Source organism: Canis lupus, chromosome 7 (genome assembly GCF_011100685.1).
Source record: "Canis lupus familiaris isolate Mischka breed German Shepherd chromosome 7, alternate assembly UU_Cfam_GSD_1.0, whole genome shotgun sequence".
NCBI lineage: Eukaryota > Metazoa > Chordata > Mammalia > Carnivora > Canidae > Canis > Canis lupus.
The window spans coordinates 69,568,302-69,593,745 of record NC_049228.1 but is presented as its reverse complement, the minus strand read 5'-3'; the positions used below and the strand labels follow the sequence as shown (position 1 = coordinate 69,593,745).

The following is a 25,444-nucleotide window of genomic DNA, read 5'->3' as shown; positions in this document are numbered from 1 at the left end:
ACATATCAGATTATTCCTTGCACAACCATTTACTTTATCTGTTGGGAATTTACACCTAATATTTATTTTTGTACTTTTAAAGGTATGGATCATTTACTAGGGAAGATAGCTGAAACAGAATTTTTTCTAATTGTTTTTACAAAATGGAAATTTGAAGGCAAAGTTGCCATTTTGTGCAAAATAACACACAAAACATCAAAGACACAAATTAGCATTTCTGCCTTTCCTCTTGCACCATCAGTGAGCAAGGAATCTGTGTTGTATCTTGCTATTTTTGCAATAATGCAACAGAATGACTCCCAAACATTGTGAGTTGCCAGAAGATGATGCAGCGTGTTGGGATGGGAAAAGGGTGCCTCGTTTATCATGACCAAGCCAGAGCTGACCTGGCACTGTCGTCCTGGAAAGCTGCTGCCCCCGCTGAAAGCTGAAGAATCTCCAGCACACGCCCCCTGACGCATGAACCAGGCCTGAACACTGTCAGGACAGCAGGCCAGACTGGAGATTCTGGAATGTTCACAATATTCAGAAAGGCTCAACTCGGCCTCCCTGCCCAAGGCCTCATTCCATCAACACGGGAGAGCTCCTCGCGTTGACACCAACACAAGCCTGAGAGACACTTTTAATGGTGAATACAATCTCCTGCAAACGGCTGGATTGTGAAACTCACCCCACCCTGGGTTCTGTCGCAATCACAGCCACAGCTTTGGGGCTCTGCTTTCAGAGAGGAAGACAACCAAAAGAGACTCTTAACCAGAAGAAACAAATTGAGGGTTGCTGGAGGGGGGGAAGTGGGGAGATGGTGTAACTTGGGTGATGGACATTAAGAAGGCCATGTGATGTGGTAAGCACTGGGTGTTATATGCAACTGATGGATCACTGATCTCTACATCTGAAACTAATTATATAGTCTATGTTGGCTAATTGAATTTAAATGTTAAAAATCAAGATATATGGAGAACCTTAGCAGAAAAACAAGTGGCGTTTGCACCACTGTAGTTCAGAAAAAAAATGTAGGTCCTTATCCCATGATCCTCCAACAGCACCCCTGCTGAGCAGCTATAACAACTTGAAGAAGGAAGGAAATCTCTAGAACCTTGTTTTACAATAGACTGTGAGCAAATCTCTGTAAAAGATAAGAATAAAGCCCATTCAGCAGACCCCATACAATTACAAATGTGAATGAAGATGGGGAATGTTAGGAAAAAGTTGAGGGGTGTCATAGCAAACTCCCTTCCATCAAAATGGCCAGTTTGTGAAGGCTTCACCTAAACCATTGGTCTCTTAAGCAAATGCCTAGTAAAATACTCCACCCTGAAAGGCTGACACTGCAGAAAATGATTTTTAGGCGTATTCCCTAATCTAATATTTTCTTAGTGGAAAGTTGTGGCGGGGGTGGGGGGGGGGAAGCAAAAGAACAGCTGGGTCCTAACACACCCAGAAAAGTTTGCTTCTACAGCATTTTTAAACCAGGGATTTGGTTAGTTTGAACCCTCCCTCCTTTTGTCCAGCACACATCACCACTTTAAAACAGGAAGAAAAGAGGAAAACTTACTGGTTTCATTTTAATCATTTCATTATTCTCCTCCAATGTGAACTGCCATCACATTAACAGCTACTATGCTCCTCTCTGAAGCTGTCCAGGAAAATTGTTCTTCGTGAGAAGTGAGGCTCGCATCATTTTATCAAGTGGTTCTTTGTTATCTTTAAGTCCAGAAAACAGCTTTTATCAAGGACAGAAGCAATAGTAAAAAAAGAAAAAAAGGAAAAAAGCCAGTGTTTGTTTGGACCAGCAATAAATCAGAACATTTGGGTGACAGTCTGTAAGGTGTCTCAACGCTGGCACAGTCTGTCAGCTTTAGGTTTTTAAAAAAACAGCATGTAAAACACTGGGTAACTGTTCTGTGCAGTACCTGCTGTATGACGCACGTTCAGTAAACAGTGCTAACAGCCCGCTATTAGCAACTGGAGGAAGAGGACTTTCTCCTCAAGGCAAAGGCTTAGAGCAGCGCTGTGGCTGGTGAAAGGTGGCCAGAGGATGGGCAGAGCTTTCCTCCGCCCTGGCAACCTGGAACAGGGCGCTGGCTCTCCACCCAACAAGCCCCAGTGCCCCCCACAGCTGCAACATCTCCTTTAAATGGGCCGTGATCACTCACCTGCACTCCCCAGAGAAGCCAATGCTGGCTCTGCTTCCAAAGCAATCTCTCAGTTAACTGCATGTTTGGAAGTTGATTTTATTCATTTCATTTACTTATTACCTCGGTTTACTGAGTTTCTTTCAGTTTTCAGCCTTCAGTCTTTCTCTAAATGTCCAGAAGCATTAACTTCAAATTCAGAGCCTTCAAAGATAAGGCCACCTGAGAGGCAACAACACTCCACACGAGGAGAATAAGGGGTGTCACGAGACATGCCTGCTCAGTGTATCCTATAGGAGTATGACAGCACACTTTTAAAAGTTCTGACAGCTATAGTAATGTAGAGATGAGAAAAAATGTGCCTCAGAGAGGCTGAGGGATTTGCCTGAAGTCACACAGCTCGGTAACGGTTAAAGCTCAGGCCCGAAGCCAAGGTTTCTATTTCTGCTTCCAGAACACACTGGCCACACGAGCTAGCCTCGAGGGACCACCTCAGGGGACGCTTGCTCCATTTGCCTCCCCTTTCCTGACTACCTCAGAATTTTAGTTCATTTACCAAGTGCCAACAGAGTAGATCTGTGGAGAAAGACCAAATAAAAGGACCAAAATGGGGTTTAACGAGAAGCAATTGTTTTTCTTAAGACCGCAAGCTCTATTTAAATCCCATTAATTTTTCTCCAAGATAAGAAAGGTGGAAAATGTAGCCATAACCATAGACTTCTAAGACCACCATCTCTGCCCTAACTAATCTGGCTGAGTTTGTGATGAGAAAAACATGACTGTGGAAGGGCTCTACGAACCCAGCATCTGATCTACCAGAAACCTAAGAAGAGGGAAAGAACAAAAGTACAAAGAAGCTTGAAAGGAAGATCAGAAGATTCTAGGGCAGCCCCGGAAGAGCTGATAAGGAAGGCCAACCTAAGGAGGGAGGAGCATGCATGCGGCTCTCAGGGTCTGGGTACCGCCTCTCAAGACTTGCCTTCTCCCCCTCTCCAGATGCTCCGAGCTCAGGCTCCCTCAGTTGATTCAAATTACCCTCAAAACCAAGGAGCAAAGCTTTTAACAGCCAGTTGATTGCAAGATGTTTAAAAGCTGAAGGAAAAAGAATTCCCCCAAAGCTATACACATAAGAGGCACGTTTTCCAGTTGAATAGAATTCTGTTCCTGGAGATGTAGAAACTGTAGAATTTACTCCAGAAGATGTAAGTCCTCATTATTTTCACAGCCTTCAGTGTTCTTTGTTTAAAGAAGAGAAAAAAAGAAAAAAAAAAAAGCTTTTCCTGGCTGAGATTGCTTTCTAATAGACAACTCTTCTTCCAACTGAATGACCATCTGCTCCCCCTTGGAATCTGACAATTAGAGGAGTTCTGAAACTCAGCACGTAGAACTCACACCTGCTACAAATTCACAAATTCTTCTTCTGTGCTATCACAGCAGTACAGGCTCCCCTAGTTGGTCCCACCCAGTTCCTCTCCCAACCGATGAGATTCTTTTAAAAAGCTCATAGGAAAAATTCCACCCAGATGCAACACACCCAAGCAGGGGGCAAGAGTGGGGTTGGGTAGATGCTGATAAAGCCAAGTCAGTTTGTGGGCTCAGAGAGTAGGAAACCTCACCCTGAGCTGGGAGCAAAGCAAATATAGGGAAATAATCCTGCCTTACATCTGGGAGTCCCCGGATGTCTTCACCTACTAGGCAGCTGCTCTGCATACAGGACGCCCCCAAATGCCTCAAATACTAACAGCAGTCAGCGGGACTGATGCAAGCAGAGTGGGAGGTTATGGACTCTCTGGCATTTTTGCCACAAACCATGAATGATGCATGAAAGGAAACAATGCCTAGTCCAAGAAGGAGAAGATGGTGCTGTCTCCTACCAGCAGTCCACCCAAACACCACCAACCTGCATAGAGGGGGATCTAGGAAATCTTAGACCATCACCCCACCCTTCCATCTCACCAGAGGTGCCAATGTCCCAGCATGCACTGTGGCAGGCACCACACTCATGCACCCTCGGATGTGGGTCCAGACACCAAGGGACCGTGAGGTGTGGAGGGGGAAGAACATAAGATTTGGAAATATGACTGGATTTGGATCCAGGACCAGCTACTTCCTAACTAAATGACCTTCTGTAGAATGGGGATAATGCCCCTATGGAGTTGCTCTAAAGATAGAAGGTGATGGGCAACTCGGATGGCTCAGCGGTTTAGCGCCGCCTTCAGCCCAGGGCCTGATCCTAGAGTCCCGGGATCGAGTCCCAAGTCGGGCTCCCTGCATGGGGCCTGCTTCTCCCTCTGCCTGTGTCTCTGCCTCTCTCTCTCTCTGTGTGTGTCTCTCATGAATAAATAAATAAGATCTTTTTTTTAAAAAAAAGATATAAGGTGATGAAGGGGCTCCTCACATTAAAATAATGTGCTCCAGGGAGGTACTCTCACCCAACTCAAGCCCTGGATACTATTAAAATAAGACATCAAAAGGGCAAGACATAAATGCTGCTGAGGATGTGGAGAAAGGGACCCCTTGTATGCTGTGGGTGGGAATGTAAATCCATGCAGCCACTATGGAAAATAGCATGGAGTTTCCTCAAAAAGTCAAAAACACAAGTACCAAATGACCCCGCAATTTCACTTCTTGGTATATGTGCAAAGGCAACAAAAATTCTATGTTAAACAGATCTCTGCACATCGTGCTCACAGAAACATTATCTACAGTAGACATGGGAACCACCTAGGTGTCCACTGACTGATGAATGGATAAAGAAGTTGTCGTGTATACACACAACGGACTACTCTTCTGCCATTAAAAAAAAAAGAAAATCCTACCATGTGACATGGATAGACCTTGAGGGCATTATACTAAGTAAAGGAAGTCAGAGAAAGACAAATTCTGTATGTATATATTCTCACATATACATGGAATCTAAAAAAAACACAAACTCACAGAAAAAGATTTGTGGTTACCAGAGGTAAAGGTGGAGTGGGAGGGAAATGGATGAAGGTGGTCAAGGTACAAACTTCTGGTTGTAACATAAAGTCCTGGGGATGTAATATACAACATAATGAGTGTAGTTACACTGTATGGTATATCTGAAATCTGTTAAGAGAGTAGATCCTAAGCATCTCATCGCAAGGAAAAAACTCCATTTTTTGTTTGTTTCTATGAGATGATGGATGTTAACTCACTGTGGCGATCACTTCACAACATATATAAGTCATTATGCTATACATCTTAAATTTATGAAGTGCTATATGTCAATGAAATCTCAATAAAACTGGAGAAAAGTTTAAAAAGAAACTGTATAGCATAGCAGACATTATGAAAAATGATACTGTCCAATGCATCATAGCAAATAACTCACAATAAAGATATTTGAGCACACACGCATACACACACAGTTCTCAATCACTTTTACAGGGAATTGGCTTCCATGAAAGAAGGTGTAATTTTTCTTAATAGTTGAGTATGGTGCAATCCACTGAAAGTACACGTTAAAACGAACGAATGCATTCTCCATTGCTATGGGGCCAAAGGAACCCTGGATTTGCGGGCAGCTCAGCCACTTACTGTCATGAGACCATAGACAAGTTAGGGAACATCTAGTTTCTGCTTCCTCATTGGCAAAATGGGGACCACAGTATTCATCTTGAAGGGTTGTTACAAGAATTAAATAACCTCGTGTATGGAATAAAAAGCCCTAACATAGCACCTGACACACAGAAGTTTCTTTACAGTTTCAGGAAAGTAATGACTCAATGCCCATATAACACAAACCCTCTCCACTCCTAGTTTCACATAACAGTGCCCAAATTTGCAGTGTGGAACCGAAGGCTCTTCATGTAGGCAAATGGGGCGAGGTCTAAACCTTCTGGAAATGCACATGTACTAGGTCTCTATAGCCCAGAGGCTCAGTACCCAATAACATGACCAGGCATAGATGTTGTCCACTTATTTCTATGGAGTTCCCCATAAAAGCTCGTTTCCTAGCTGATTTCCTCCTATGTCTAAGAGTATATTCAGTGTCTCCTTTGGATTCTCCACTTCTGTCCTAGAACATGCAACATTTTCTAAGTGATTCTTCATCTGCTTGGCTACCATCAACTCCCTTTTTCCAGCAAAGCCTTTGAAACATATTTGATGCCTGTGTTAACTGAGTTTCTTCTCAACTTACTCCCCTAATCTCATACAAGTTGCAATGCCTGCCCACATTGACCTGAAACTGTCCTTTCTGCAGAAGTAAATTCTTCCAGCTAGCTAAAGCCACTGGCCTCAATGGACTCCTCAGCCTCCAGACCTCTCCAGACCCTGAGATCCCTAAGATGAAGTTTCCTCCTCCAAAGTCGGCTTTGCTCTCTCCCTTCCTGGCTCCTCTTCCTCCTTTCCCTCCACCATCCCTAGAAACTCTACCCGGCCCAACTCTCTCAGGCCTTGCTGGCACACACCTGCTACTCCCAGGCACTCAGCTGGCACCAGCTGCCAAACTGCATTCTAGCTCCAACATCTCAGCCAACCGCCACGCCAGCCCTGCACTTCTACCACTTGGAAAGTATCCCTCAGTAACTGCAGGATGAGTTTCCAAAGGATTCTCGCTTCCACATGTCTCAGGTTCTAAGATCCAATAATGAAGACCTCACCTTACAACGACCATGAATTGAGAGAAGTTTCTAGGGTTTCTGGATTCATCAGAAACACAACTGGGAAATTCCATGGTAAACAGCCATTCATTCTCTTTAAGTGTAAAGAGGCTTTGATTTCCATCACCCACCAATCATCAAAATTTAGGAAACACTTACTAGCTGAAAAATAAGGTAAGCCATTCCTCTTTACTGAATTAACTATTTCAACATTTTCAGCTTGATTAGCTAAAAGCCTGTTCTTATTTTTAGAATTTCACACCTACAATGCAGTATCTAAAATGTAAAAACACACTTGAACTCTTTAAGTGACTACTATTGAAGAAAAACACCCAGGTCACTTGTTTTGGTTTTATTTAACAAAACAATAAAAACATCTGTCGTTTCTTATAGCAATTTTTGTTGTCCTTCCCACAGGGTGGCAAAAATATGCTCCAATTGCCTTTCATTAACCTGCTGATCTGGAGGTGATTTGCTCCCCAATGACGACAAAGAATCTATTTCACTGAGTTTTGGTCAAATACAACAATTAAATCATCACTTAATTTTGCAAGCACTAAAATAATTACAGAAAATTCAAAGGAAAAAACATCTTTTATTTTTCTTATGATTTTATTTACTTGAGAGAGAAAGCATGTGTGTGTGAGAGAGAATGAGCAGGGGAGGAGCAGAGGGAGAAGCAGATTTCCTGCTGAGCAGGGAGCCCAATGTGGGGCTCCATCCCAGGTCCCCAGGATCATGACCTGAGCCAAAGGCAGATGCTTAACAGACTGAGCCACCCAGGCGCCTGAAAAAACATCTTTTAAATGAAAAGCATTACCTCTCCAAGTGAAAAAATTCATGTATCTGAGTTGCCACAAGTAAGTATTAAGGGTATAACAAACCACAAAATGTAGTTAAGTAAAATAAGTGAAATGTTTCTGAATAATAATTCTAAGTTTAAATAAATCCATTCAAATTGTGTTGAATACTTAGTTTGTGTCTCTACCACAATGTAAAAATCTTACTTGGTTCTTATTTCACTGACTGCTGGCCAAATGACCAAGCAGAGATAGGCATTATGACAGTACTGCAGTCCTCTGACAAACCCAGTTCGGTGAGTCAGGGATTCCATTTCTGCCTGTTTCTCTGTATATTTGAAAGTGAGGGTCTCTTCTAGGTTGTTGTTGTTGTTGGCCTAACAGGAATTATCTCTTCCCTGTTTGCAGTCCCCATAACACCCCATGTAGAAAGATCCAGAGACCATGTCCACCCCACAAGCCTGAAGGCTCATGTACTGCCTTCTGGAAAAAAGTTTCCTGGAGTACAGTTTCAGTCTGTCCCTTTGCTTTGCCAAAGACAGATCCGCCTACTGGCTATTCTTTGCTGTACTGACAACTGTGCCCTAAAACAAACAACTTATTCTTAGGGGAAAACAATTAATTTCAACCATCACATGTGTTCCCAACAGCCATTGATTCACATCGCTCATCCTCTGATAACCAACTTACACAAAAACACAAAGGCTTGCCAGAAGACAATTGGATGTGTGTGATGTATTTAAGGGAATTTGTATTCGATTCTAAGGCATTGCTTCCTCTGTTTTTTTTTTTTATAGATAGTGAAATCTTTATAAGCAAAAAAGATGATTACTTTTCATCAAAAAGATGACCATTTTCTCTTAGCTGAATCCCCAAATCAAACATGAAAAAAAAAAAAAAAGAAGAAGAAAAAAGGAGGGGGGTGGTTCTCACTTTAAAGCAAGTTATTGCTGGGACTTGAGTTTAGAGAGCCACAGCAGAGGAAGAGGTGCGTTTTATGGGGACATTTGGACGAAACTCGCCTGTGTTAAGACACGGGCTAGAACAAACCTCTCGACTAATCCTACATTTCAACGTTCTTAGCGGTATACATTTTGGAATCTTCTCTGTGCCCCAGAACACACAATGTGGATCTAATTAGGTCCAGCTGCCTTATGTTAGTAATAAAATTGAAAGGAAAAAAAAAAAAAGAGGTGGGGGTGGGGGCTTTGCTCACCCCTCCTCTGCCCCGGCGGCCACAGGCTCGCAAGTCGTGCGCATCCCCCTGCTCGCTCGGGGCCGCTCCCGCGCCTGGGACCCCGCTCGGCGCTCCGACTTCTCGGTTTTCTCCGGCTCTGGAAGAGCCCCAGGCTCCGACGCCACCCACCGCCCGCGCCCCGGTGCGCACCCCGCCCGCCCCCCAGCCCCGGCCCCGGCCCCGGCCCCGGCACTTACACCAGCGCGGACGGGCAGGGCATCTGGTTCCAGGCACAGTTGTACTGAGCCTGAATGAAACTCTCACTTCCCTCCAGCACGGAGCAGCTCACGTTCTTGTTCACGATGTAGGCGCACCAGTTCCTGGGGTGAAGGAGAGCGAGCGAGAAGCACAGGGTGAACCCCGAGAGCAATGAGGCTGGGGGAGGCGGGGGTCAGGAAGCCGCAGGCTCTGCGCAGGCGGGAGCGCCACAAAGCAGCCCTCCCGGGGTGCGCGGCTGCGCCTCTGGGGCCCGTGCGCCTGGAGCCGACGAAAGACGCGGAGGAGCAGCGCCGGCGGTCCCGGGGGCTTCAGCGATTCCCGGAGTCTGCGTCTGGCCGCCCTGCTCTGCCCGACACTCCCGGCGCCCCGCGGCTCCAGGGCGGGCGACACCACCCGGGACGCCTCTCGCGGGCCGCGGAGCGCACGCCCCCCCCCCCACCCCCCGGGAGGAGCTGCCGTCGGGGCAGCCCACGGGGTCCCCGCTGCAGCTCGTCGCCTTCGGCCGGGAGTCGCGGCGGGCCGGGCTGCGGGTCGGGGAGGGGTCGGCGGGGCCCAGGGCCCGGGGCGGCTGCGGGGAGAGGGCCGCGCACTTACTTGTTCCTGGCGCCCGGCCTCGCGGGCTGCACGGGCTGCGCGGGCTGCGGGCCGGCGAGGCACAGCCCTGCGCCGCCCAGGGCCAGCAGCGCCAGCGCCAGCGCCCAGCGCCGGGGCGCGCGGTGCCGGAGCCGTGTCCGCGGCCACATTCCGCGCGCGCCGGGCGCCCCGCCGGCCGGATCCCGAGCGCGGAGCGCGGAGGCTGGAGCCGCGAGGCTGCGGGCGCACGGGGCGCGGCCGGGGAAGGCGGGGGCCGCTCGGCCGCGTGGAGGAGCCGCCGCCCGGCTTCTCGCTCCCGCTGCTCCTTTCCCACCCGTGCGCCCGCGCCTCTCCGCGGTCCCTCAGTGACGCACAGGTCCCCCCGGGTGCCGCCCTCTTTATTTCACTTCCCTCTCCGAAACGTGACTCTTCCTCCACCGCGGCCCCCGGTCTCCGGTGTCTCGGGCCTCTCGGCAGGGGGCTTGGGGCGAAAGGGCGAAAGAGTTTAGGAGAAGGGTCCAAGTTACAGAATGTCCAATTACTCATTCCTTTGGTGTCTTCCCAGAAGCAGGGCAGCTCCGCCTCCCACCTTCCCCCGGCGCGCCCCGGCCCCTGGGGATGCGGCCGCCGTCGGCGGGTCTGCGGTGCCGGGTGCCGGCTCCCCGGGGGGAACGAGGGACATCTGGATCAGCCCCTGGGAGGGGCTCGGCTCGGGTTTCCTCCCCTGCCGCGCTTGGGCTTAGGAGATTCGGGGGAAGTGAAGGCGGGTCCCCTGCGCTCCCCGGGCCGCAGCGTCCGCTTCAGTGTCCAAGTCAAGGTGCAGGGCCTCGGGGTCCCCTCCCCCCACCAGAGCTGCCCGAGCACCGCAGCAGGCTCCAGTGAATGCCACACTAAATTCTGAAAGATAATCTCACAGCCTCCGCTTCTCATGTCCCACCCTGAACTTTTCCTGTCAACATCAAAGTCGCCACGACCGTCGCATTTGCTCCCAACAGTTCAAAGCCTGCTGGACGTTTGTCTTTTCACTTGCTTGCGTATTTTCTGACTCTTCTTGAGTTACACTAATCTCTACCAATTTCTTTTGGGGATCAGACAACCCCATAGAGAAGAATGTTACATAAAATCCCTGCCAAAGGGGTGTACGCTGGGGCTGTTATTTGAACCAACCTGCTTTATCTAATGAACGTTGCAGCGAGGTTGTTTGCAGACTGCAGAAACTACAGCATCTGTGAATGAACAGGTTGCTGCTGGCTGTGGATTGTTACAAGGACAGTAAACATTTGCTCTTTCACCAAATGAAGCCATTGGTCCATTTTATTTCTAATGTGGTTTGATGATGTTGTTGGGCATTTTGATTTGCAAACAGAAGAAAGGATATACCCTAAGTAGAAACCTCACAAGAGCCAAGCAGAAAATTATGCCATGTAAGGAAATAATCCTTCCATGAACTCTCTTATGGAAGATCATGCACATAAAGGGCTGGAGTCATCCCAGCCTTCAGAAGATACATCCACAGGGGGAAATCACAGAAAGGGATAAAAAGTGGTCTTGCATAGCCCAATCTGTGTCTTCGTGAATTTCTTACCGTCCCCACCCTAACACCGTTTTTGTTCATGAACTGTGGTAGGGAAGAAACCAAGCACAGAAATGAAGGGAAGTGACAGAAGGGGGAAAAAAAAAAAAAAAAAAAGGAAACACAAATGATGCATGTCTACACCCAGCAGCTAACAACCACAATGGCTCTTCAGTACAGGTTATTCTCAAACTTGAGAGTGAGTTGAACTGATGAGGTCAAATCTACTTTATCCGTTGGAGTTATGTTAGGAAGCTGTATTCTAGTCCAAGAGTTTGAGGACTAACTTTCCATTGAGATGACCACAATACTGTATTTTTAAATTTAAATTCAATTAGCCAACATATAGTACATCATTAGTTTCAGATGCAGTTTTCAGTAATTCATCAGTTGCATATAATACCCATTGCTCATCACATCACGTGACCTCTTTATTTAATCAGCTATAAAATGGCACTTATCAGTAGATAAATTTTATTCTGAGCATCTGTTATAGGCTAGGCATTGTGTGAAAATACCGAGAATTCACAAGTGAGCCAAAACTGACCTGGGTGGGCTCTGTGTTCACAGAGCTTCTAGGCATTCCTGTGTAGTGAAGGGTAGAAAATTTCTGATGTACAGTCAATGCCATGAGACAATATTTGTCACATGTGTTTCTCTAGGCACATGTCCAGGTGTACCTGGTGTGGGGCTGCTCTGGGAAGATGGAAGAAGATTTTCAGCTCTCAGGAAGACTTAAGGCCAAGATCCCAAGGGACCCCCTTCCCTTTCTCTCCTCAAGCCATGGGAAGAGACACATCAAACTTGGGAACCAGAAAACCCTCTCCCAAAGCAGAGGGAAGATTCCCGAGGATAGGGAGCTTAAGCACATTAGGAAAGAGACTGGTTGGGCAGGTCATGTGGCCCCAGCCGTAAGGAATAATGGAGGTACCATTGGCAGAATTCTGTAAATGTGAATTCTTTATAAGCCGCCAACTACTTTAAACAACCACTTGAAAACTGTCAGTTTCTAATCACAATCTGAAGGCATTTCTCCTGTTTTAAAATCAAAGTGCCTCATAGTAACGTCTACTCTCAACTGTGTGACCAACTTAGCTAAAACAAAAATGCAAAGTTAGACCTACTTCCTAAAACTCATTTCCTCACTGTTGATCGTGATAAAAATGCCCATCAGGCTCTGTACTTGGGGGGCACATCTCATGAAGCAGTGAACCTGCTAGGCCTCCAGTTCCCCCAGGCTCCCCTTCAGTTACCTGGTGGGAGAGAGTAAGTGATCATTACAGAGGCAGCAGTGGGGTATTTTCCTCCCATCCTTATATTCAGCCATCTGAGCACATGATGTTTGATCAAGATGAACTGATTTGAATCTAGGATGTATGTGGTCAAGAGTCATAAGACTAGCGTGAGTGTCCCATCCTTCACATGTCTTGTTTTGCTCTCTAGAACTCAAAAAAAGTGCCCCCCCCCATGTCTAGGTGTACTTTTAGATGTCTTTACTACTTCTTTGTGTTGCTTATCTAATCATGGGGGAGGAAGTCCTTGTAGACTGGATATCTTGAATATTTTGATTGCAAAGCATTCCTAACATAATGAACCCTGAGAAAATGTCTTACACATTCATAAGTTAGTGATAAGATGCACTTCATTAAAAAGAAATGCAGCCTGGTAGGGAAAGAAAGACAGAAATATCTCTGAGGAAAAAAAAAAAAAACACAACTGTACCATCTAGCTTAGTCTGTTTTGGAATGCTAAGGTTTGATTGATACAATTTCATTCGGCTACTTTAGATATAGGCACCCTCAGAATGAAGTCAGTGAGTCCCTAGACTTCAAAATTTACAAACAGCTGCTTTCCTGTCTTGTCAAAGGCTTTGCTCAAATAGAGCCAAACAGAACAAAGGACAATCACTCTCTTCAATTTTTTCTTAATATACTTATTTGCGAATAGTCCATTTGCTGTACAAAGATAAAGATTCAAAATCTCTATCTTCTGAACCCAGAACTGATCTTATTTATCAATTGATTAATTCAATGACATTACTAAGGATTACGGCCATTATTTTAATCATCTTTCTTGAGAGACAGCAGGAACAAATTTCCCTATATTGGTCAGCGGGGTATGACTTACATTTAAACCATCACATGAGAACTTCCAAACTGTTAAAATCATGCCTGAAATCACACATGAAAACAAGCAGTGGTCAAGACCTCATGCAATGGAGTTGGGTACCCTCATCTATTAGTAGAATGAACTCAGATAAGTCAGTGGGCTTCTCTATCCTCCATTTTCTGCTCTGAAAATGGGAATGCCTCGTGTGGCTATTGGGAGGATTATTTGGTTACCACACATAAACTGCCTAGCACAGTGCCAGGCAAACTGAGGAGTGCCTGGCAAGTGGAGGATAAATATTCACAATTGTTACTGTTACCACTTTAGCACTGCAACAGATTTGCAATCAGGTTATTGAGCTTTGTCATTCTTTTTTTTTTTTTTTTTTTTTTTTGTGCCAACTGGCATGGGCAGCTGAGCATCTACTACAGTTCTCCTTTCTAAGTAAGAAATATAAAGAAATGGCTGTCATGAAAGCACATGCATGACTCATTCAGAATGACTCTAAATGGGATAGTCAGAAATGGAATACTGGGCTCTTGACTTCCATCCCAGTTCTCTTTTTTATTGCCCTCCAGGGGAAAACATATAGCTCAGTTTATTGTTCAGGAGAGTTCATCTTCTGCGTTGCAAATAAATTTATTCAGTGAGAACTTTGGAAGGATCAATAACTACAAAAATAAACTCAGGATCAGCAGGCAACTCAATTGTGAATATCTTTTTCCTCAAAAAGATAAAATTAGTTTCTAATTCCATATCTCTTAATTTTTTTCAGATGTTTCTTAGTTCTAAGAATGCTTCCTATAGCCAAATAATATGTTTGAGAATTTATTGCTGTCACACTTATGGTGTGGTTTTGAACACATTTTTTTCTTCATAAGAAATAACTGACAAAAATAGGCTCTTAGAATTAGATCTCTTTCCAAGACAGCTATAATAGCTTAGGCAGTAATGTCTTATATATGAGCCACATCAAACTATGCTGTAGTTCATCATTTATTTATGGAATAAGAGTTGATTATTCTGGAATCAACATGTTTTAAATAGGCAGAATGTGTTTGATGATTATAAAATACATTATTAAATTTTAGCACAATTTCAATCTATACTCATTCAAATAGTATTCATGAACAAATTAATTCTAGTATTTCAGGTTATATGCAGTCCTAAACAATGTTATAAGTATTTAAGTACGGTTAATTCTCATTATTTGATGCAGCATATCCCATAAAGTTGCTGCCAACACTGAATTAACAAATACTGAGCAATTGCTCCTAGGGGGAAATACAGGGTTAGGTTCCTACAGGCCTCCAGTCACGATGTTTTTGTCAACCAATCAGTACATATGTGTGTTTTCTATTTAAAGATACTGTATTTCATAAATAACATTGAAGTCATGGCCAACATTACTGTAACTCATGCCTGAACAAAGCTTAACTAACATATATTTTCTCCATAAGGCACAGGACAGCCTTCTGTGCTCAGGAACACTACTAGCACTTCAGCACTATGCTTGAGGGCCATTTTAAATAGCAAAACCACCAACAAAAAGCACAAAAATGCAAAAAAAAAAAAAAAAAAAAAAAGTATGGCACTAAATTTACCATGAAAAGGACACTTGGGGCAGCCCAGGTGGCTCAGGGGTTTAGTGCCGCCTTTGGCCCAGGTTGTGATCCTGGAGGCCCGGGATTGAGTCCCACATCGGGCTCCCTGCATGGAGCCTACGTCTCCCTTTGCCCATGTCTCTGCCTCTCTCGCTCTGTGTCTCTCATGAATAAACAAATAAAATCTTTAAAAAGAAAAAAAGGAAAGAAAAGGACACTTGCAGTATGAGAAGGAAAACAAGAAAGCAGAGCATTGTTTTGCTGGATGTCATCTGGGAACATGCACATCGGGCAGGGAAGTTTTTTGCCACTCTGCACAAGTCCACAAATGACCATGAAAATGCTACAAGTATTGCTTTTGGACTTAAAAATAAATTTAGCAAGTCGGCAAACTTACAAATACAGAATCTATGAATAATGAGGATGAACTATATTTCAGCGTAAGTCCAGGAACAGTCAGAAAATGTTACATTTGGGAGGATAAGGGAAAGTTCTTGAAATTTTGTGGCCATCAAAAGGTTTGTTTTGTCAGTAAGCAAATTGGGCGAGTTCTGCATATTGAACACTGAACTAGGCAATGTGGGAGCCAGAGCAAAACAGATTTAGTTCTTTCTCATCTTAATTGACTGAAATGATTTAACATAAAGTTACAGTCAGTAAATAGAATATAACATAGTAAAAAATGTGTAGCTACGTGATGATGAAGAAATAGAGCTGAGGCAATCAGAAAAGTTGGATGTTAATTAGGAAAGTCTATGGAAAAGTATGGGTTTAAGCGAAGAGTTACAGTTTTTGTTTTGCTTTAAATCTGATATGATATCAAAAATGAATGTGATTGCTTGCAAGGAAGGGGCAATTAATGTGACCTTATACCTGGTATGTTTCTAATGCATCCAGCTGGTAGAGTAGCCAGACTAAGGTATGTGGTCTTAGACATAACCAAGGGGTAGGTGAGGCAGACAGGCCAGGTGGCATTGAGGAGCCCTCAACAGGAGGAATGGGCACAGTGTAGGCTGGTAGAGAAAACAAAACAAAACAAAACAAAACGATTCTGGTTCTCTTTTTTCCCTTATCTATAACAATAGGTAGAGAGACCAGATGTCCTGATTTGCCCAGGCCAGTCCTGTTGTGGATCAGTTAACACTATTAATGATTTTTAGTGTCTCTTTTCATCTTCAAAAGTGCCTGGGTTTGGACAATAAATTATGTGATCACTCTCAGAGGCCTAAAATGAACTGAAAGACACATTTTGTTTAGCCTTTATAGAGACTAAAACATTAGTAAATGTCAATGCAAATAATAAAATCAAAAAATGAGAAAGAATTGGTGTTCAAAAGTCAAAACTAAAGTAAAAACCTTACTTGGATCAAATTCTTCTGTTACTGCCTCATGTGCATTTTGGAAACTTTTTGTAGTTTTATATTATTAAAAAAAAAACTTGATTAAGCACTGAAAACTTGGTTGTTTAGTTGGTTGATGAAGGTGGACATTTGCATGAGCTTTCTTTGGCTCTGTCTTCTCAGACTTAATCATTCTTAAACTCATCCTCAGGAGCTAAGTAAGAACACTGTGGTGCTCCATTCTATTTAAACACTCTGGCTTGCATCAGAAAGGACAAATAACCACCATTTGCTTCGATGTAGATGGAACTGGGGGGTATTATGCTGAGTGAAATAAGTCGGAGAAGGACAATCATCGTATGGTTTCACTCATACAGGGAATATAAGAAATAGTGAAAGATTATATGGGAAAGGAGGGAAAATGAGTGGGGGAAAATTGGAGAGGAAGACAAACCATGAGATTCCTAACTGGGAAACAGACAAAGGGTTGTGGAAGGGGAGGTGGATGGGGGGATGGGGTAACTGGGAGATGGGCATTCAGGAAGGCACTTGATGGGATGAGCACTGGGTGTTATACTGTATGTTGGCAAATTGAATTTTTTTTTAAGATTTTATTTATTCATGAGACACATACACACAGAGAGAGAGAGAGAGAGAGAGAGGCAGAGACACAGGCAGAGGGAGAAGCAGGCTCCATGCAGGGAGCCCGACGTGGGACTCGATTCTGGGTCTCCAGGATCAGGCCCTGGACTGAAGGCGATGCTAAACCACTGAGCCACCTGGGCTGCCTGGCAAATTGAATTTAAATTAAAAATCTAAAAAAATAAAATAATAAAAATACAAATACCAAAAAAATGCTCTGGCTTGGTCATAGCATTTTTAAGTAGTGCAGAGCAGGGAAGGGCCTGCTTAAATGCAGCTCTCTTTCTAGGTCCTATTGACATCTTGGAACATTCATTGGTTAAAAAATCTAAAACAACATAAATAATAAGCCATGGGCAGATAAAAGTTACTAATATCTTTTGATTAATGCAAAATATAGGTAAAACAAGGGTTTCATATTTAGAGAATGTTGAGGGATCAAGCAGGAAAGTGCCTTGGTTTTCTATTATGCCCTTACATGTTTCCCCCTAACTTTTAAAAATACATAAACAAAAATATTTTATTCCCTGAGTATTCTGAGGTTATGCTTTCCAAAGGACTGTTTGAGGGCAGAGTGGTGCCAGGATTCCTGGGGAAAATAGGAAGAACATTAGAAAAAAAAAAAAAAAAACTATCAGAACTCAGTTCCAATGTGTTTCAACCCAAAAAGAATCTTCCCTTTTAGTACTAGGGATTCCAATTTCATAAAGGATTTTTAAAAATAAGTATTTGTAGATTATGGTTTTCTCCTGTGAATTTTACCAAAGTATAGCATTCTCTCTCTCTTTCTCTCCCTTTTTTTAAAAGATTTTATTTATTTGAGAGAGCGAGAACGGGAGAGAGAGCAAGCAGGGGGAGGAGCAGAAGGAGAGGGAGAAGTAGGCTGCACACTGAGCCAGGAGCCTGATGCGGGGCTGGATCCCAGGACCCTGGGATCATGACCTGAGCCAAAGGCAGATCCTTAACCCACTAAGCTCCCCAGGTGCCCAAAAGTATAGCATTCTTATAAAAAAGTGCCTAAGTGACTCAATGAATTTTCATGAAGTGAACACAGCCATGTAACCAGAACCCAGATCATGAAGCAAAACATGACCAGCACCCCAGGGCCCCTCATGGTTCCTTCCAATCATTAATCCTTCCTAAAAGTCACACTGATTCTGACTTCCAACATCATCGATTAGTTTGAATATGTTTGCTGAATTAAAAAAAAATGTTTCTAATTCATCTTATATTTTATCCCTATCCTTGGCACAGTATCTGGCACATAACATTTTATTTAATAATATTCATTGAATCAGTGAGAGAAAGCAGACAGACATCTGACTTTTATAAGACAGCTGACCGAGTTCACACATGGTTTATACACAGGGAGGAAAGTGGGATTAAATTGGAGAGAGAACTGGGATCTGGGGATGCTAACTTGAAAACAAATTGAAAACTCAAACTTAGAAGAGTACACTTCGGTTTTATCTTTTAACAAATGTAAATGACTCAAATAAATCTAAACCTCTCTAAAGTTTTTCTTGGGCCTTAACCAACTCTGTTCACATCATATCCACGGTAACTGATGAGGCCAACCTCCAGAGACCTTGTTTCTCTTTGTAATGGACCCATGTTAGAGAGGCCCTCCCGCCTGACCAACACAGCCAAGAAATGACTATTTTCAGGCCTTCTCCACCCCGCTCTGAGACCCGGTCAGTCAGGGAACAAAATAAGAGTCACCCTCTCACTGGGCCACAGCATGTGATCTCCAGCCAGAGTGCTTCTTCCTCTAATGAATGAGGTAATAAGGGGCCAAATGAGGTTTCAAACATATGTCACCTCAGAATTAGCTTTCCTTTTAAAAAGCTGGAATTAAGAACCCAACATTGCCAAATCCCTGCTTAGCCAGAAAGATCTGTCAACTGTAGAGATAACAAATAAGAGGAAAATCCACCTCAGGCTTTGAACTGCTGATCCTAAATGATACCCAGGGAAATACAAATAAATTATGTCCTCTGAAGGATAGATTCATTATGAATAATCAAGTAATCCCATTAGGTTGGAGTTTTAAATACTTCTTCAGGGTAATACAAAAATTGTAAGGGAGCAAATCTGAACAAGAAAAAAATTTTTTTAGAGGATGGTTTCCTTTAATTTCCTGCCTCCCCCTTGCTCAAAAATATGTTGTATTTTATCAGAGATGAGCAGAGTGAAAGCCCAAACTAGAGAAACACACAAATCTGTTTCATCCCCATTAAAACGAACAATGTTAAATCCAGAAGTAAATCTAATTTGCCTGGGAAGGGCAAGTGGTTATTTCTCCTTTTTACCTTTTCCAAGTTATGTTGATTGGAGGTCCTTAAACAAATATAATCTTTGCATAAACTGTTCCCTCTGTGTTGAATTTTCTCCATGTCTGCAGAACTTCACCTGTACAACCCTGGAGTCTTTACCTGTTCTCTGAAGCTCCCCTGGGTACCTCCAAGTCCTCTCACATGTTTGCAACATATATCTCATATGTTTCCAACATAAAGAAGGGATATGGGGCACCTGGGTGGCTCAGTGATTGAGCGTCTGGCTTTGGCTCAGGTCATGATCCCAGGTCTACGGATCTAGTCCCACATCAGGCTCCCCACAGGGAGCCTGCTTCTCCCTCTGCCTATGTCTCTGCCTCTCTCTGTATGTCTCTCATAAATAAATAAATAAATCTGAAAAAAAAAGAATTTAACAAATCAACAAAAAATTAATAAGAAAAAGACAATCCAACAGAAGAATGGACAAAAGATTAGAATCTGCACTTCACGAAAGAGGAAACTCAAATGGTCAATAAAAATATGCTCGACCTCATTAATATCATGGAGATGCAAATTAATACCTAATTAATATCTAAGATGGAGATTCCATTACTTACTACCAGTTTGACAAAAATTTTAAATTCTAACAATAAGCACTATTTGGGGGGGAGGATGGGGTAACTGGGTGACAGGCACTGAGGAGGGCACTTGATGGGATGAGCACTAGGTGTTATACTATATGTAGGCAAATTGAATTTAAATTAAAAAAATGTAATAAAAAAACCAAGCACTATTTATGGTGAATGCAGACAAACTCTCTTATACTGCTGTTGGGAGTGTATACTGGTACAACTGCTTTGGAAAAACAGTATAGATTGGAATGGATTTTCCAAAAACAGTTTGGAAAAACAGATCTGGTATGTGGAACAGTCCACACACCCTCAAACCCATCAATCACACCCCTAGATATAGAAATTAGACAAGATCTTATACATGCACACTGAGAAACATATTAAAATGTTCTAAGGATTATTGTTTCTAACAGAAACAGGACACAACTCAAGTGTTCATTAAAGTAAAATGAATAAATTGTGGTATATATACAATATGTTATGATAGAATACCATACAGCAATGAACATGGATGAATTGCTGATACACACATCAATGTGGATGAATTTCACAAACATTTTATTTTTTAAAGATTTTATTTATTTATTCATGAGCGACAGAGAGAGAGAGAGAGAGAGAGAGAGGCAGAAACACAGGCAGAGGGATAAGCAGGCTTCATGCAGGGAGCCCGACGTGGGACTTGATCTGGGGTCTCCAGGATCAGGCCCTGGGCTGAAGGTAGCGCTAAACCGCTGAGCCACCTGGGCTGCCCCTTTCACAAACATTTTAGCTGAAAGAAGCAAGTTAGAGAGGCTATTCCATTAAAGTATGATTTTAAAAATTTAAAGTTCAAAAAAATGCCAAAACTTAACCATGTTGTTTGGGGATACATACTATGTGATAAAATTATAAAGATAAGGAAGAGAGAAACAAAGCAGGATAATGGTTTCTTCCAGAGAGGGAGATCAGAAGGGCACATGAGAGCCTCTGGAGCAGCATTCTTGTTCCTGACAGCCATTTAGCTCTTGTAGGTATTTAGTTATTAAGTGGATGTTTGCTTCATTTCTCACATATATTGATAAAAATAAAATCTATAATATAATGTAAAATAGATATATACATTTCAGAATAAGGAGGAATCTTTTAAAAAGCATACCTAGCAAAATGGGGATCTGTATCCTTTAAATCATCCTGAAAAAAAGCTTTGGGTGCTTCTTTGAGACAGAAATGTTTAAGAATATCATGGTGCATTTGTCTATGTCTGGAAAACTCTGTAAGTCTGACTCCAGGATGCCTGGGTGGCTCAGTTGGTTAAGTATCTACCTTTGGCTCAGGTCATGATCCCAGGGTACTGGGATGGAGTCCTGCATCGGGCCCTCTGCTCAGTGGGGAGTCTGCTTCTCCCTCTCCCTCTGTGTTCACTTCCTTTCCCTCTGTGATCTCCCTCTCTCAAATAAATAAAATCTTAAAAAATAGCCCAACTCCATTCTTTACTAATATTGAGGCTCAAAACATATTCGACATACTTGTTAAAATATTTTTTGACTGTTTATTCAAAGAGTCAAAAATACACTATTCTGGGGAGGGCTTGGCTCTGAGAGCAGGACTTATCCTCATGATCTCTGGACTCCTGACCAACTGTGATGGCAAGATGTCATTAAATCACCTTATTCCATCTCGTATTGCTTTAGGATTTTTCTCTTCATTTTCTCTTTTCTATTATTTATTCAGTTTATTCCCAAATTTAGATTTTCCACTACCTTTTGTTATTTTTATCTTTTTAAAGAAGATTTTATTTGGCAGAGAAAGAGTTCATTAGCAGAAGGGAGGGGCACAGGGAGAGGGAGAAGCAGGTTCTCAGCTGAGCAGGAAGCCTGATGTGGGGCTCAATCTCAGGACTCTGGGATCATGACCTGAGCCAAAGGCAGAAGCTTAACCAACAGGGCCACCCAGGTGCCACTTCCACTACTTTTTAAAAAGGATTATTATATCTTTAAATTCCCTTTTTTAGGGTTGATTTAAAACTGTCATTGTGACAGGTGTGAGGTGATATCTCATCATGGTTTGGATTTGCATTTCTCTGATGATTAATGTTATTGAGCACCTTTTCACGTGCCTGTTGTGCATCTGTATGTTTTCTCTGGGAAAATGTCTATACAGAGCCTCTGTCCATTTTTTAATCAGGTTGCTTTTTGTTATTGAGCTGTAGGAATTTTTAAAAATATTTTTTCATTTAAATTCAATTAATGAACATATAATGTATTATTGGTTTCAGAGGTAGCAGTGATTCATCAATCTCATATGATACCTAGTGCTTATTACCTCATATGCCCTCCTTAATGTCCATCACCTAGCTTCCCCATCCCCCCACCTCCCCCTCCAGCAATCCTCAGTTTGTTTCCTATGATTAAGAGTCTCTTATGGTTTGTCTCCTCTCTGATTTCGTCTTATTTTTCCCTATCTTCCACTATGATTCTCTGTTTTGTTTCTTAAATTCCACATATGAGTGAGATAGTATAATCGTCTTTCTCTGATTGACTTACTTCACTTAGCATAATACCCTTTAGTTCCATCCATGTCATTGCAAATGGCAAGATTCCATTTTTTAATGGCTTAGTAGTCCATTGTGTGTGTGTGTGTGTGTGTGTGTGTGTGTGTGTGTATCACATCTTCTTTATTTATTCATCTATCTATGGACATCTGGGCTCTTTCCATAGTTTGGCTATTGTGGACATTGTTGCTCTAAACATCGGGGTGTAGGTTCCCTTTTAGATCACTACATTTGTATCTTTGGGGTAAATACCCAGTAGTGCAATGGCTGGGTTGTAGGGTAGCTCTATTTTCAACTCTTTGAGGAACTTCCAGAGTGGCTGCAGCAGCTTGTATTCCCACGTACAGTGTAAGAGGGTTCTTGCCTTTGTCCACATCCTTGCCAACATCTGTTGTTTCCTGATTGGTTAATTTTAGCCATTCTGACTGAAGTGAGGTGGTATCTCATTGTGGTTTTTATTTCCCTGATGCTGAGTGATATTGAGCATCTTTACATGGGTCTGTTGGCTATCTGTATGTCTTCTACGGAAAAATATCTGTTCATGTCTTCTACCCATCTCTTGATTGGATTATTTGTTCTTTGGGTGTTGAGTTTGATAACTTCTTTATACATTTTGGATACTAGCCCTTCATCTGTCATTTGCAAACATCTTCTCCCATTCTGTCAGTTGTCTTTTGATTTTGTTGACTGTTTCCTTTGTTGTGCAAAAGCTTTTTATCTTGATGAGGTCCCAATAGTTGATTTTTGCTTTTGTTTCCCTGGCCTTTGGAGATGTGTCTAGCAAGAGGTTGCCACCTGTGTTCTCCTCTAGGATTTTGATAGATTCTGGTCTCACATTTAGCTCTTTCCTCCATTTTGAGTCTATTTTTGTGTATGGTGTAAGATGGTCGTTTCATTCTTCTGCATGTGGCTGTCCAATTTTCCCAACACCATTTGTGAAAGAGACTATCTTTTTTCCATTGGATATTCTTTCCTGCTTTGTTGAAGATTAGTGACCCTAGAGTTGAGGGTCTATTTCTGGGTTCTCAATTCTGTTGCATTGATCTACGTGTTTTTGTGCCAGTACCATACTTGTCTGGATGATCACAGCTTCGCAATACAGCTTGAAGTCCGGAACTGTGAAGCCCCTAGCTTTCGTGTTCGTTTTCAACATTCTTGTCTATTTGGGGTCTTTTGTGGTTCCATACAAATTTTAGGATTATTTGTTCCAGCTCTGTGAAAAAAGCTGGTGGTATTTTGATAGGGATTGCACTGAGTAGTATAGATTGCTCTGGGAAGCATAGATTTTAACAATATTTGTTCTTCCATGAGTATGCAACATTTTCTCATTTCTTTGTTGCTTCCTCAATTTCTTTCATGAGTGCTCTATAGTTTTCTGAGTACAGATCCTGCCTCTTTGGTTAGGTTTATTCCTAGGTATCTTATGGTTTAGAGTGCAATTACAAATGGGCCTGACTCCTTAATTTCTCTTTCTTCTGTTTCATTGTTAGTGTATCGAAATATAATTGATTTCTGGGCATAGATTTTATATCCTCCCACTTTGCTGAATTCTTGTAGTTCTAGCAATTTTGGGGTTGAATCTTTTGGGTTTTGGATCAACTATCATTTTATTATATTTAATTATACTGTGAGGAGTTTTAAGCAAGAAAGAATGCTGTTTTGTCAAGTGCTTTTTCTGCATCTATTGAGAGGATCAGATGGTTCTTGTCCTTTATTTCATTAATGTAGTGTATCACATTGATTGATTTGGGGATGTTGAACCACCCTTGCAGCCCAGGTATAAATCCCACTTGGTCATGGCGAATAATTCTTTTAATGTACCGTTGGATCCTATTGTCCACTGAACATTACTGAAAACCAGCTAGTACAACCTATTGTTTTCCAGCAAAAGGGAAGCAAAGACAGGAAGAAGCTCCAACTGTTTGAATATCTTCATGATTCTGTGTAATCCTGAAGTGGCATCCTCTATTCAGTGGGTAGATAAAATCAAAGGCATCTGTCAGTTTGTATCAAAAAACAAAGGGGGCAGCCTGGGTGGCTCAGCGCTTTAGTGCTGCCTTCGGCTCAGGGTGTGATCCTGGAGACCAGGGATCGATGGAGTCCCACGTCAGGCTCCCTGCACGGAGCCTGCTTCTCCCTCTGCCTATGTCTCTGCCTCTCTCTCTCTCATGAATAAATAAAATCTTAACAACAACAAAAAAAAAGGAAGGGGGGCACCTGGGTGGATCAGTCAGAAGAGCATGCCACTCTTGATCTTGAGGGTCATGAGTTTGAGCCACACACTGCGGGTAGAAATTACTTAAAAAACAAAAACAAAGAAAAACTTGCCCAACTTTGAGGGAAAAGAAAAGGCAACCAGAAGACCATGACTTACCAGAAGATGGCTAGAACACTGAGAAATCATGGAAGAACTGGGGAAATCACCAAAATCTGGAGAAAGCTAACTTACCAATTCAGTGAGGCCATTCTACAGACTCCATCTTACTTTTTAGAAGAGATCTCCTATTCACACTATATTTAACCTGAGGAAGGATATCTCAGTCTGAGTAACTGGAATGCAAATTATAATTGTACATATGCTGACTGCCATGAACTAAGACATGCAAATTGTTAAGTAATCTTACATTTCATGTTTTTCTGACATCAGAAATCCCTATAAATTTCAAGATTTTTCTCTTAAAGAAAATGCTGAAGAAGGAAACAACTTCATTATTTCTTTTATTAAATAGCATATGATCTACAACAAAAAGCATTGGCATTAATCTTTTAAATGTTCGGCAGAATTGTGGTAAATCCATTTGGGCCTTGGCTTTTGTGTTTTTATTACAGATTCAATCTTGACACTTGTTATAGGTCTATTCAGTTGTCTATTTGTTCTTGAGTCAGTTCCAATAGCTTGTGTCTTTCCAGGAATTTCATCTAAGTTATCTCATTTTTATCTTTTCAAAGAAACAACTTCTGGTTTCATTACTTTTTTCCCTTGTATTTCTAGTCTTTATTTCATTCTATTCACTTCCACCCTAACCTCTATTTCTTCCTGCTTACTTAGGTTTAGTTTTAAAGGTAAAAGATCAGGTTATTGAGATTTTTTCTTGGTCATTTACAGCTCTAAGTTACCCTCTAAGCACTGCTTTAGCTGCATCCCA

The 25,444-nt window shown here is 42.5% G+C and overlaps 1 protein-coding gene across 1 annotated transcript in view; it reads right to left on the bottom strand.

Moving 5' to 3' along the window:
* Nucleotides 1-9,762, bottom strand: part of EMILIN2 (elastin microfibril interfacer 2) — a 58,522-nt gene extending 48,760 nt beyond the window's left edge. The window contains exons 1-2 of the mRNA XM_038541816.1: nucleotides 9,614-9,762; nucleotides 8,998-9,120 (exon numbers count right to left, since the gene is read on the bottom strand). Coding sequence (XP_038397744.1) covers nucleotides 8,998-9,120; nucleotides 9,614-9,762 — 272 coding nt within the window. The remainder of the gene's footprint in view (nucleotides 1-8,997; nucleotides 9,121-9,613) is intronic.
* Between the last annotated feature and the right edge of the window lie 15,682 nt (nucleotides 9,763-25,444).